Here is a 15305-nt window from a genome sequence, read left to right as displayed (position 1 = left end):
TTCTTGAATCTAGAGTCTAAACCAAGGCCGTAGCAAGGGTGAGGCAACTGAGGTATTTGCCTCAGGCGCCAATGAAATGAGAGCGCTAAACTTTGATATATTTTTTAAATTAAAATATTATTCTACCAATATTTAAGGAGCATTTAAAAAAAAAATATTTAACTATTCAATTACACCACTTGTAACTGCCACCAGGAGCGCTGACTACCCGATGAGGGCTCAAATAACATACTAAAGTTTGTATCTTGTATAGCATATAATGCATTTTAGCATTTATTCTTACTTTAAGCTCTCGTCTTCTATCGTTTTATTTCCTGCTATTTATTTATTTTATTATGTTTGGGTAACTCAGAGTTACATCCAGGCACAAAACGCTTAAGAGCAGTCTTCCGCATTACACATGTACACTCATATCAATATAATAATATAGTCTATAATGCATAAAATTAATTATTGTCCATGACGTATCATAATTTATTTATTTTAATACATCAGCCTGCACACCGATTAAAATTTATAATATTTCAAGATAATAGTTAGGTATTCAATTCAAAATATATTATATTGTTACTGAACTTACCCGTAATAAAATAAAAAGCTTATGAATTTTAAGTTATTTGAAAAATACATATTATTTAATTATAAACGTATAAAACGATTAATAATTTATTACTAAGATGATCATTATGATCACTTTAATATTTATAATCTACACCAATTATTCACAGCCGACAGTGCACAATAAAAGGATACAGATCAATAATATATATTAGAATTTTTTTTATTTTTGTTTAGTATTTACTATTTAGCATAATTTTTTGATTTTTTGAATAAAAATGATGTGTAGACTGTTGTAGACCTACTTTAAAAGCTATCTGGTGGTCCATGATTACAAAAATAATAAAAATCATTATTTGACGTTGTACATAGTGCCAAACATTATACCACGACCTCAATAACAACGGACGTATTCTATCACCCATTGTAAAATAATATATTCTCCAAAGCTCCACCCATACCGTTTCCCATCCAGACTGGCAGTATCACTAACACTCATGGTCATATTGAAGCACAGACCAACACGAATCGCACGCATGTATTTACATATAATTTCTGATTGCTATATAATTGAACTCCTTGAACACTGTCCGTTTATATTCTCATCGTCAATAAAAGTCAATGTAACGTGTTTTTTTTTTTTTTATTTTAACGATACTAGCGCTTAGTACCACACAACAGTATGTAAATGCCCTACTCTAGAATGAAACTAACACAAATCCTAAACATGAATAGTAAGTATTGTACGTTTATATTAATTAATATTTTAAAAGCCGTATAGTCCATTCGCGCAGCATACATTCACGATACATTTTACATAAATATTTAATCATTTTAATATTTATTTCAAAATGGTATGTCGCAAAATATTTATGTCACTATGTTATTGTTCAAAACTGTTTGTTACATGATGTGATACCAACTCCACCTCTGGTAATGTCCAATTACCGGATTATAATAGTCGACACGTTTCAGTAATTTTTAAAATTTTAAATTCATATACATGATATTGTGTTCATCACAAAAACGTACACCTATAAAAATTATTCTGAATTACAAATAATTAATCCCTTATAAACATCGTGATTATAATTATAGATCAGATTTATATTCTCTTAAAATATCTAAAATATGATATTATTATTCACTAATAAAATCTACAAATACTTATTCTCCTTATTATTTTTTAAAAATTTAAAAAATATTCAATAAACATCAATATATTATACTAATTTTTGTATTATTATTTATTCTTTATCTTTAACAATTTTTCTTTAATAAGAATTCCAGTAAAAAATAAACTTTCATAATAGAATAATTGCACTATGGTGAAAAACGCAATGACATTACAAAGTATTTAATACTCAATAAATAAATATGAGTACTTCTCGTGAGTATAACAATTACTCTGACAGTATAACAGGCTAGCCACAATGATTTAATTATCACTCTTACTGTGCGTTTTTTTTATACCCCCCCCCCCACCCACACAAAAAAAATTATATTTTTCTGCATATGTCACTGATTGCACATATAATATCACATATTATTATTTTTAGTAACTTCCCGAATGAATAGGCTCATTGAATAAATAGGTTGCTTAAAATTATTAAAAAATTTTGAAAATTGCATATTGTGTGCATAAAAATAACAGCAGTATACGTGATAAAAAAAATACGATTAATATATTATGTTAAAATATTATTAATTTTTTATTTCATTTGGTCAAAACTATACCATCAAAAAGCATGCCTATAAAATAAATTGTGATTTTCGATATTTTTAAATTTTTAAAAGTAAAGATTTTTAATTTTCTAACTAATTGACCATGCATATAACAATTTTAGTAATATATTTGTAGTAAAAAAGTAAGTAACAAATATGTGACCGCACTGCTATACTGTATTTACTATTTGTTAAGTGTACGTTAAATGTAAAATCATTTCTGAAGAATTCATTATTTTACAATCAAATATAAAATGTCACCACCATTGGAATTTCTATTGCTCATGAAAAAATACGGTGACTTTATACTTTTAATTTTTATCGATTAACAGATAAAACTATGAGAAATCTTGTATACAATTTTGGCGAATTTTGTAAACATTGAAACATTTAATATTTATAAAAACAATTTGTAACTGCATTTTATATTTTTATAATTTGTATATGCTTTATAATAAACTTGCTAAGAGCTTTGTACTCAATGAATTTTCAAGGTTTTCACTTGTAAAACAAAATATTATTAATTATTATAATAAATCAAAAATAATATATATATTTATATATATTTATATATTTAAAAAAAAAAATAATGTTTATAAATAGCACCTAAAGAAACAAAACCTTTTGAAAACTATGTCACGTTTAGTAAATGGTAGTATGAATATTTGGTGAAATACTCACAGCTATTCAATTTTAAATTTCAATAACGTAAAAGAAAAATCTTGTCAAATTCTGTTTTAAGGTAAAATTTCTTATTTTTTACAAATATATTGTTTTTGGTTTTCCAACTTTTTTGAAAAATACTAAGAATTCTACTTATTTACCTCCAAAAAGCATCTATTTCATTCAATATGGACAATATGCTACCAAAAATCATTAGCAAAATTATAAATTCTCACTTAGACGTTCAAATTAAACGCTTATAAGTAAATTTGTTTTTTTTTTTTTATTATTATTCTTGTGAATTATATACTTTGAGTAGGTATTAACATAAAATTAATATTCGTTATTATATTTGTTCACTATAGCGTTAATATTTTATCCTCACCTATTTTTTATTTTTCTTCTAATTTGTTGAATTTTTGTTTATTCTAATAGAGGGAAATGTGCGAAATTCAAAGGTGCAATAACAATAATTCCTAAACATGATGACGCAAAAGTAATTTATGCGTAACCTGTGATACAAAGCATGGAATTTTTGTCTATGGCCGCAAATAATATTGACCATAGAAGTTTGGAATATATAATGATTAATGACATAAGAAAATTATTTTTATCACTCTATATTGTATGTTTTATATGCGCGTTTATTTTCTACTAACCCTCTAATAATAGACATTTATTCTTTAAATATTATAACCTATTTTATATTTAAGATAACCTTTGCGAATCTAGAAAATTATTATTCAAAAACATTAACATTTCAAACGAAGCAAGAACAAGGTCATGATACAGCATTTTCAGATTTATTATAGCAGTAGAATTCATAGCTGATTCATGAATTCTTCATTTTTATTCTAACTTATGTTTTTATTAAATAAAAAATTGTCTTACGTTTATTATTTAACTATATAATATTTAGATCATAGACAGAGTGTTTACCAAGAAGTATTGATTTTTATGAACAAAAATCCGAATATCATAAATTTTCTTATGAATGGACATGATTTTTGTAGTTTTCTATATTATATACTAATTTACTACTTAATTATAACTGAATACCATAGTTTGTATGTTAAACATAGGTGAGCGCACAGAGGGTTCCGGCTGTCCTTGGGCATCCTCCGATATGTAATTGGGGCCTTAAAATTAAAATCCTATAACATATGTATGGGTCCATATTTTAACTAATGTTACTAGAATAAAAATGATACTTTTTCTAAAATATGTTGTAAAAAATTATGTTTTGAGATAAAAAAAAAACAATTTGACTTAAAATATTTTAAATTTGCACGGTAAAACTTATTATGATTGTTTTGATTATAACAACTAGATTTTATTGACTACAAAAGTAAAATTAATAAATAAAATATAATGCAATTATCTTGAAAATAGATTTTAGATCCAACTATCTAATGAAATATTATATAACTTGGTACTAGTAATAGTAGCAATACTACTGATTAATATGTAATATAATATAAGTAATGTTTATTCATGCATTATAATTTATTAAAATATGTACATGTCTTGTTAAGAGAAGGCCCGAATTAAGAAAAGGGACCGAAAAATTTGTAGCCACCCCCAAGTCTGCGTACGCATATGATGTTAAATATCACTAAGTATATTGTTATATTTACATATACACTATGTATAATATATACTAATATTGTTAGCTAATAATGCTTCAAAAAATTAGTTTTTTATTAAAACATCAATATTTCTTAATTTTCTTATAAAAGACTGATTAAACGTCTAAATATCAAATTACCAAATTATTATAATATTGTATAATAGTTGTTAATCAATTTCTGCAGTTTAAATAATTTTCCTATGTTATAGTAGAAGAAATAAGTAAATGTTTGTTAGACTTTACTGAATATATGGTAAAATAACTTGTTCCGAAAATTAGGCAAGGGGTAACATTATTTTATTAGAGAACTTCAGAAATGTATAGGTAGTTATTGCATTATTACTTTAGATATTTCTAAAATAGTAGATATATTGCAATTATCTAAATTAATATTAGTTTTTCAGTAAACATGGAGTGTATTTATCTACCTCTTTTGAGCATAGCCAGTGTAGAACGTTAATATTAAAAATTACAATACAATTTGTTTAAGTAAATAGTTAAAAATAACTATTTACTTTCTACCAGAAAAGAAAGGCTAAAAAATATATTGTATTTGTGGGACTAGTGCGTGATCCGACAGCCGTTGAGCCGACAACCGATGAGCTGACGTTGGGTATTATTATTACGATAAAGATATTATTTATGTTCCTCCCCACCCACTTTAACCTAGGAACTTCAAACCCCTTTGGAAAAATTGAAAAAAATACCAATAATATATTCACAGATACGTTTTTACAACAGTATAATAAATATTAAATTATAACACTATAATAATTTGACTAGGTATATCATGATGGTGACGTCATTAAAATATCATTAGGAGTCAATATATAGAAATAATATTGAAAAGTAGTGATAAAATCGTTGCTTACAAAATTCTTGCGATGAATACTTATGACTTAAGTAGAATGACAGATTATTACATAATTTTTACTACAGATAAAATACGTATATATTCAAATTAAGAAAAAATTGAACTCAAAATAATATTTTATATTTTAAAATTTAAAATTACATTTAATGTCATTTTCATATGTGTTGAAACTTGAAATGAACGGGCGAAAATGGTGAACTTTATGCAGTTTTAGGTGTATTAGAACAACTTCAAAACAATTGTCCATTTTATCGGTCTGGTGAATTTCTTATTAAATTAAAATATCAATGTGCGTTAAGTAAAACATTATTTTCATCTAGTGTTTCTGATATTTTGAATCAAATACAAAGTTATCAAGTTGGATTTAAAGAATTAAAAAAATTAACTGAACTTATTATTGTAATTCTTGTATCTAGTTTTTCAACGAAAAGAAGCTTTTCAACAATGAGAAGATTGAAAACATACCTCAGATATACTATGAAAAGTTTTAGACTAAATAATTTGACATTACTTTCTATAGAAAGTGAAAATGTGGACAATTCATGGATAATCCGTCAGCTGTCATTGACGAGTTTGCTGTCATGTTAGAATTTTTACTTTGAAAATATATTATAAATTTACAATAATACGTATATTATTAGTTACGAGTATATTAATTAATATTTATAATTGTATTATGTAAAACTGTTTCGTATTTAAGTTAATAGCATCTTTTGAAACTATCTAATTATTTTTTGGTTCAATTTATTTTAAATTAATAATTATTCAATTATTGATAAGAACAATCATTAACAACTTTAAAATTATGGTAGGCTAATAAAAAAATGTCCATCGGTGAGTAGGTTTATAGTGGCCCTATCCCAAAAAAAAATCTAGCTACGCCCCTGAATGGAGTGTTTTTTGTTGAACAACAAACTTTTTATAAATGATGACTTTGTTATGATCAAAAATAAGAAACTGTTAAATAATATAATTGATGATACATTTAATAGGACCACCATAGATTTTCTAAAAAGTAAAGCTTATAATATAAAGTTATAAATTTAATTTTTTTCTTAACTTTTAATTATTAAAATGAATATTTTTTAGACGATTATAGTAATAATATGAAATATAAATATGTGTACATAAGTGTAATATGTGTAATATGTGTAATATGTGAATAATACATTGTAATTTAGTGATAATTATTTATTTTTAAACATACAAATTAGAATTTTAATACCCAGTTGTCCTGGTATCTTATCGGACAAATATTCTTCGGCCTGATATCCTGACAGCCTACTAGTTGTCGACTCAACGTCGTGATTCCGTATTTGTTTATATATAGATAGGTACGTGAGTACGTGACAATAGGACTGTTTCAATGAGAAATTATGTTGATATATATTGTACATGTTTATGGTTTTCTGTGTCGATACCAAGTACCAATATATTCAAAGTTATAGTCGTTGTCGAGATAATATTCGGAATTGCAGTACGGATATTTTTATTTTAGTACACAATGCCCTTTTTTTGCTATTTTTGTGAAATAATGATGAGTTATGTTTTTTTCTATAGATATGTATCTTCACCCGTCATGCAAAAGTTGTGTACACTATACACCACTAATTATACTACATAACAGTAATACGTAAACTTACAATATCATTTATGTTAATTACACATGTACACCCGTATTTAACACAAAAAATTAATATTATCTATAATATATAATTATATAATTTATATATAGTTTCATCTAAGTTCTCTGGCTACATAATCATGTATGTACCTATTTTATCTTTAGTTTTTCTTTTTTTGTATAATTTGATTATAGTTTATTGTTTACTTTTTCACCTATATTATTTTGACAAGTTCCGTTTGGTAGTGTCGTAAGTATATGTATATAAATATTATTAAATATATTAAATATGTATATTACGTATTTACGTATGTAATAATAGTTATACAATTGATAATATCTATATATTTTATTATTTATTATTGCCTGTGATAAAATAAAAATGTTCACTAAATGCTTTTTTTTACCAATCCGCCGTAAAAGTGTAAATCCAGTACACCATTAATTTTTGTAATAAAGATAAATTTCCACGGCCATGCTTTAGTAGAATTGTTGAAGATTTTCAATTAATTTTCAAAATTAAAATTCATCTAACCCAAGTCCCATAGTTTTGTCTAGCTTTTGAACTGTTTTATGTGATTATTTGTACCTGTTCCAGCACACTAAATTATATTACACTATTGTTGATCCGAGGAGAAAAACAAATATTGCGCTGGCATCCTCTTGATTTTACATATATTTTGAAATTTTTTTACATACATTTTTTGCATCCGGCTGCAGCATATTGTTTTAATTATTTATGTAGAAAAATAAGGAAAATTCCATTAGTCATGGTTATACATAACAGCTTACTCACACCTAAATTTAACCTAATCGGTAAACTGTTTTATTTAAATAATTAATAAGAATACTATATAGCGCTTAATACTATACCAGTGGTTTTCAACCTTTTTGGGTCTATGGCTCCTTTTAATTTTGATTTTAGCTCTCAGACAAACATTTAAAATAATCAAATTTATATTATTAAATCTGACTTTATTTAATGATAAAATAAACATGTAATTATTAATAATAGAAACCATTTTTAAACAATAATAATAATAATCTTAATATTTAGTGGGACGGCTGTGTTTGTTTTTATTGCATAATATTATCAAAATATCATGGTGTAAATTTTTGAATAAGCGTGATTCTCATTTCCTCATTTCCAGATCATCCTTTGAAAAATAATTTTGGAATTGAACAATAAGTTGTGATAAGTGTTCCATGAGTAACAATATGACAGATTCTATCAAGTTTCTATTTTTTTATTTTTTTATTTCTACTGCGAACGCGGCTGCCTTGATAATAATCAACGACGCCCCTGCAGGGAGCCGCGACGCACAAGTTGAAAACCACTGTAACTAGTGACACGTAATTAAATACCCCACTCTAAAATAAAATTGATGCAAATTATGGACTTTGAGTAATAAAAGTGCTGTGTGTTTATTTATATTGATAATTTAAGTATTTTAGTTAGTAAGTATAGTTCATTCGCGCTGCATACATTCACGATACATTTTACATAAATATTTAATCGATTTAATATTTATTTCAAAATGGTATATCGCAAAATATTCAAGTCGCTGTGTTATTGCTTAAAAATTTTAAATTTGTATGTTTTAAAATGCTGAAAAATATTTGAGAATACTTGAATCCAACTGTTCGTTAAATAATGTGATACCAACTCCACCTCTAATAATTTCCAATTTTTATTGGAAAATAATGAAAGAAAACAAATTTAAGGCTTTCATTCCTACAACAGATCGCATTGTTTATTATAATCTAGAAGAATACGATAGATTCATGACCATCGATCAAATTGACGATTACGGGTTAGTATACGTATATATTATATATAATATATGCAACTATTTATATAATTAAACTATATTATTATTTATTATTATATAGTGGACATGGATAAGGGTAATACATTTTTAAAATTTAAAATACATGACTTGTAATAAAATGTATTACACAAGATATAAACCTATAACGCCTATTGTCGTTTGCACATCACTATTGTTAATTTTAACCTTTTTTGTAAGACACTTGCGCAGCGTTTGATATTTGGGTTATCATCTTTTGCTCATCAGCTGTTTAAAAGGTCTTACATCATTTGAGTATCAATATTATTTACATAATAAATAATAAGACTACACAAAATGTGTATACCCAAAAGTGATAGTTGTTTTCTAACTTCGATCTTAAAATTTACACATCTCCAAATGTACTCTCGTAATATTCAATTTTAAAATATTGTATAGGTATTTCTGTTTTAAAATATATATGTACCGCATTAATACTGTATCATTAAGAAGTTAACAATAACTCGACAAGATTAACAACCAAAGTATACGGATGACCATTCGAGTTGCGATAACTCGAAAAACTTGACAACTCGATTTTTTTTATATTCCCTTAGAAATTAGAAATATAAATTATACATAAATGAATATAAATTCGAGTTAGATATCTCGAATACTACATAGCTCGAAGCGAATTTTTATCTCCCTTCAATTTCGAGTTACCACGACTTGGGTGTATATATATTTATTATATTTACGTGTGTATTATAATAATATTAATATATTAATATGTGAACATATCATTACACAATATAAAATAGGCCAGAACCAACATTTAGACAAAATATTAATTTTCACCGACGAATCTACATTTTTAAGAAATGAACGAATTGTTATTATACACTAGACTAGATGACTATTGATCAGACTAAAACCAACATGAATCCATTAAATATTGAAAAGTTAAATGTTTGGAACGAGAAAAGTATAGAGATAAAAAAAAATATGTGTGGGTAATAATTTTTAAATTAATTCATATCAACAGAATAGATATCATTTTGGGAGGTCGGTAATTGGGCTACATTTTATCTACGATAATGTTTTACCTTTTTGACCAAACGTTTGAGAACATTTAAAATTCACAAAGAATTTACCGCTAAGCCAAAATAAACTAATACAATTGAAAACGGATTTTCGTGTAACGTTACCATATAATTTATTTGGTAATCAAAAGATTAAAATGTTGTATTATATTGGTCAAACCACCGAAGACCTTAGATATAGCTACAAATTAATCCCTATTAGTTTAAGAAATAGTTTTTTTTATTAAACTGAAAACATAAGTGTAATAGTGAAAAATATTAATATTTAATATAATATATATTATTAAAAAAATGTCTTTATAATAACTAATGTAAATATGTAATTAAAAATATGTTATTAACGTATGTAAATTAAACGTGTAATAAAAACATTCTTAAAATAAGTCTCAAGTTAATAATTAAAATTTTATAAAAATATATTAAAACAAATATAACAAATATTAAATTATTTAACAGACTGTTAGACTGTTTATATACCATTTAGTAGCGTTTACTTTAATTATATACTAATTATCCATAAATCATAATAATCGTTGTAACTAGTAGTTATTAACGTAGTATTATAACGTAAGTTTTACGCTTTAATGGTAATCACTAATCCGTCATTGGTCGCGTCTTTTGTTTGTACTTCTTTGGTCGCGTGGTAAGAGATTCTCTCACCTTCTTTAAATGTCATATAATATATTTTAAATTACCAAAACACATTTATTATGTAGATGAACACTTAAAAATATATACATTACATATTACAATTAAAATAATTTTGCATTAACATATTATAGTTATGACAAAAAAATAAAATGTTTTTGAATTTGCGTATTACATATACAGGAATCGCAGTTTTAGCATTTTTTGCTACCGTTTTTACACCAGTTCTTAGTATTACAACATTTCTTTGTGGAGTTTGAGATTTTCTCACCACGCGACCAATGAGTAATGACAGTAACAGCTCTAGGGGAGGGGCTCAGAGGGCTATGCCCCCCCCAAAAAAAAAACAGGTGAATTTAATAATAATATAATACGCTTATATTACAATTTATAATATTATATTATATTAGTTTACTAGATATCATTTAATTGTAAATTCTCATTAGTCGTTATCTTATATTTTCGCATAGTACACTAGTATGTAGTATTGTAGTATGAAAAAGGTTTTCCGATAAGGACTCTCGGATTTTCTATATGGTATATTTCTAATTTAGTTGATTTCTTATTGTTAATATGTTTGACCATTTGACGACTGTCGTGTTTAGACGTTCAAATTAATATCGTTTTAAATGTTTTAATTTTTGTAGCTTCATTTTACCACAGCCATTTTACGCGAGCAGACGACCAAAATAGTTACCATTGTAAAAAATTTAACCTCTGGCTTTTGTAATTTGCATTGTAATGATACTTTGAAATTTTATTTCAGCATATTAAATTATAATTATTTGATTAATTTCTTTACTCTAAACTCTTTATTTCATTTCAATAAGTGTTTACTATACTATAACTTTAGAATTTAGATTATTAATTTAAAAAAAAAAAAAAAAAATCTTTTTATAATTAATGTTTTCAATGATTACACTAAACGACTAAACCATATAAGTTATATACAATGAATTATTGTATACAATAAAAAACGATTGTGAACGGAAAGAACGGAGATGGAATAAAGTTTCTTTTATTAGTATAGAATTTTGACAAATTTTATAATAATTCTAACTTCAAATGCTAAAAAAATATAGTGCATATTATGTATTTTAAAGTTTTTTAAACTACTGTAGGCCATATTTTTACCTGCGTTATACAATTATTTTATATGGTAATATAATCAATTAAATATATTTTTATTTTTAACATTAGACATAATATAGTTATATAGATATAAATTTAAATAAAACACCAATAACTAAAAATGTTTTCAATCTCACTTTAATGAACAATTTTAAAATAGCATCTCAATTCCCAATAGGTATTTTTATATTTTTGGAAGTTTTAGTCAAATTGAAATTATATCAAACATAATATGATCATATAAAAATCAATAACAGCAGTAATAACATAAAATCATTAACCATTAAAAAAATAAAAATCATAATATCAGTTTAGAAAAAATGTTAAAATTATAACCTAACCTAACCTCGCTCTCATGCACATTCATCGAGACAATCTATGGATATAGATAAAGTTATAGATAGATTTGCTAAAAATAAAAATCAAAAATTAGAATTCGTTTTATAAAATGTAATTATTATATATATATATTTTGCACTAATGATTAATGTGGGTAATGTATGGCACTAATTTGAATAAATATATTATAAAATATTTTTAAAAAAATTGTGTGATATTTATGCCCCTCTCCCCCCAGAATCAAATTCTAGAGCCACCACTGAGTAATTATGGACTAATCATATTATTTATTTTGAAGATGGAAATATGCGAAAAAATGTGTACTATTAGCTGTATCGAATATATATACAGAAGATCAACAGTTTATTCAACAAATGGAGTCAATAATTGGTAATTTAACTGCTTGGCAAGAACATAGTAATGAAAACGTTACAGAATTATCTAACGGGCAAAATTAACCCTATAAACACACAAATATACATTATGTCATTACCAAGTACTTTGTGAATAAAATAATAAATGTTCCAGTCAGAGAAAGGTACATATATCTAATTTATACATTATTAGTAATAAATGATTACATATATTTTATATTATGTTTATGTATTTTTTACACGATTTTAAAGATTTTTTGCTATTCTAACACGTTAGTTGTTCAGTATGTTAAATTTATTTATCCAAAGAACATTGCACATACCTATTTATATAATATTATATTAAGATTATTATAATATGTTATCATTTATTATTATTTTTAGTAACTATTATTGAGTAAATAGGTTTGTTGAATAAATAAAATATATAATGGCAAATAGTTAAAAGTCAATACGATTAATATATGTTTGATTGCAACTCATTAGATAAAATTGTATAATTCGTTTTATTTTATTTTGTCAAAACCTTTGATAAAATTTAATAAAATCACAGAAATGTATAAATTGTTTTGGTGTTAAAAATGTATAAAATGCTAATAGCCAAGGCCTACAATTTAATACAAAATTATTATCAATTATCATGATTCCTTATAAATAATTCTACTAAAATCAAAATCTTAAAAAACATTCTAATTTGTTGAATTTTTTGTTTATTCAACTAGAGGGTATTATGCAGAATTCAAAGATACACTAACAATAACTTCTGGACATGATAACGCAAACATTATTGATACAATGAACATTGCATTTGAATTACCTGCAAAACGTTTTGTCGATGATTTAAATTGTAAAGTATATTCTTATCCAGCTTTTAGTAATTAAAATATGTGTATATCAAATGATCGTCAACAAGAAAAGGCTCACACTGAAATAAATATATAATATAATAGTATCTATTACCTCACGACCGCAGTCACTATAATGATAGTGTACCCACTGTATTATATATTAGTCTTCAACGAATTGTATTTACCACATACACACACAAATCCATTATGACTAAAATATTACATACAATTATTATTGTTTAAATATTTTAGTCTCAAAACCAACATAATATATCTATTGTTTACAATTATACTGTTCACGTATTGTTTGGTGTGAATTTTTTATATTATGATATTATGTTGTCTGCTCTGTATAAATTTAATAAATGAAATTATTTTATTTATATTATTATTTATTAATCCTATAGTGGATTTTTTTGAACTATTTTATTATATACCCTGTTAACTAACATTGATTTATTTATTAATTTTTGAAATTCAAAATGTATGGTCTAAATAATAATTAATAAAATAAACATAAGCTATTATTATTCTAACTGAGTTAAAAACACAGTTTATATAATATACATAATATATTTTCAATATTAACAAATATTTGAGAAAATGCGTTTCCTACAATGCGTATTAATCGCTTATTACAGCATCACATTTGCCATTGATGATTTTTTTATCAATTTAAATTATTATATATTATAAATTATTTATACAGTTTTCTAGACTTCTTACATTAAATGTTTCATTTTCAACAGTTCAACAGCAAGGTTGTAGACGTGTATATCCGCACGTGTGTACGGCGGATTTATTACGTTGTCTAATGGACGATAGTACATGCAAACCAGGTACGGCATAACAAAAACCACGATATAATATTTTAACAATGCACTGTATTCCGTAAACCCATATATAACAATGAATAATAAAATCAGTACGAATAATCCTTACCAGGTCGACCTACTCTAATGTAATATAATATATTGATCTTAAACACTAATACATTTTTTGTGATTTAATAACATAATAAAGATATACGTAACAAATATATAAATGAGTCTGACCTTATCAGCGACAGGAAAGGACAACCGAAACGCATCAAATTGAATCACCGTTGAGCCATATTACACCATACTATGCTATATTACAATAATGTAAGTTCAAACGCGGTTAACTACACCCGGCGTGTAATAATATAATAACCTAACCGCGAATAAGAATATAGAATTGAATATCGAGCCGAATATAATATATCAGTCGAATCGCGTTGACACTATATAATATTATAGTTTATAGTACACACCGTGTGTACTGCATGAAAAGAAAAACGAACAGCGAATAAAATTAATGTACACCGTGTACATTATTAAAAATGGCGTAGGAACGACAACAACGACGACGACGCATCGATAGCCACGGATGACCGGCCCTGTGCGTTCTAATAATATTGCTCAGGCGGTTGGTGGAAGCACCATCAGTCCATCAAGTCATCGATACCACGGTCATATTACAATAAATTGATAACGAATTCCGATAACATCAAATAATATCGAACAAAGGTACTCATATTACATATAAGTTGTGAGAGCGGTTTATTGTTATGTAAGACATCGAATCCCTTACTGAAAACACCCGATCAGAATCTTCAGTTCAAAAATCATATTTGGTAATTTATTTAAATTCAAAGGTTAGTTTGACTAATAATATTAAAAATTAAAATATTATATTACATAATATGATAAATGTGACGAGACCGTGCAATAAGAGTTACTGTCAGACAACGATTCGAGGTACAGAGAGTTATGAAATATTCTTCTACTATGACATTACAGTGTTAGACACATTTTAAATATTTGTATATTATAAATTTTTATAAGATTTCATATCATGCTAAATACTATTTTCACCCGATACTACATATCTACCTAAATAAAACCTCTATTGTGTATCAAATATAAGAGATACATATGTAGTAGAGGCGTGCTATGATATTTTATATTGTGTAAG

General features: G+C 25.5%; 1 protein-coding gene across 1 annotated transcript; it reads left to right on the top strand.

The window, feature by feature from the left end:
- The first annotated feature begins 8530 nt into the window (after positions 1-8530).
- On the top strand, positions 8531-13686 carry LOC113548248. Its single transcript, XM_026949031.2, has 3 exons — positions 8531-8888; positions 12384-12623; positions 13182-13686. Exons 1-2 carry the CDS (start codon positions 8779-8781, stop codon positions 12541-12543), a joined length of 270 nt encoding a protein of 89 aa, XP_026804832.1. The 5' UTR covers positions 8531-8778; the 3' UTR covers positions 12544-12623; positions 13182-13686.
- The last annotated feature ends 1619 nt before the right edge of the window (positions 13687-15305 follow it).

The sequence above is a fragment of the Rhopalosiphum maidis genome, chromosome 4 (genome assembly GCF_003676215.2).
Source record: "Rhopalosiphum maidis isolate BTI-1 chromosome 4, ASM367621v3, whole genome shotgun sequence".
Lineage (NCBI taxonomy): Eukaryota > Metazoa > Arthropoda > Insecta > Hemiptera > Aphididae > Rhopalosiphum > Rhopalosiphum maidis.
The sequence above is the reverse complement of the archived record's forward strand: the minus strand, read 5'-3'. Positions and strand labels throughout refer to the sequence as shown.

Excerpts from the sequence above, each read along its gene's own strand:
- LOC113548248 (XM_026949031.2), top strand. The coding sequence starts at position 8,779 with ATGAAAGAAAACAAATTTAAGGCTTTCATTCCTACAACAGATCGCATT. Across the intron at positions 8,889-12,383 it reads GATCAAATTGACGATTACGG|ATGGAAATATGCGAAAAAAT; the intron begins GTTAGTATACGT and ends TTTATTTTGAAG.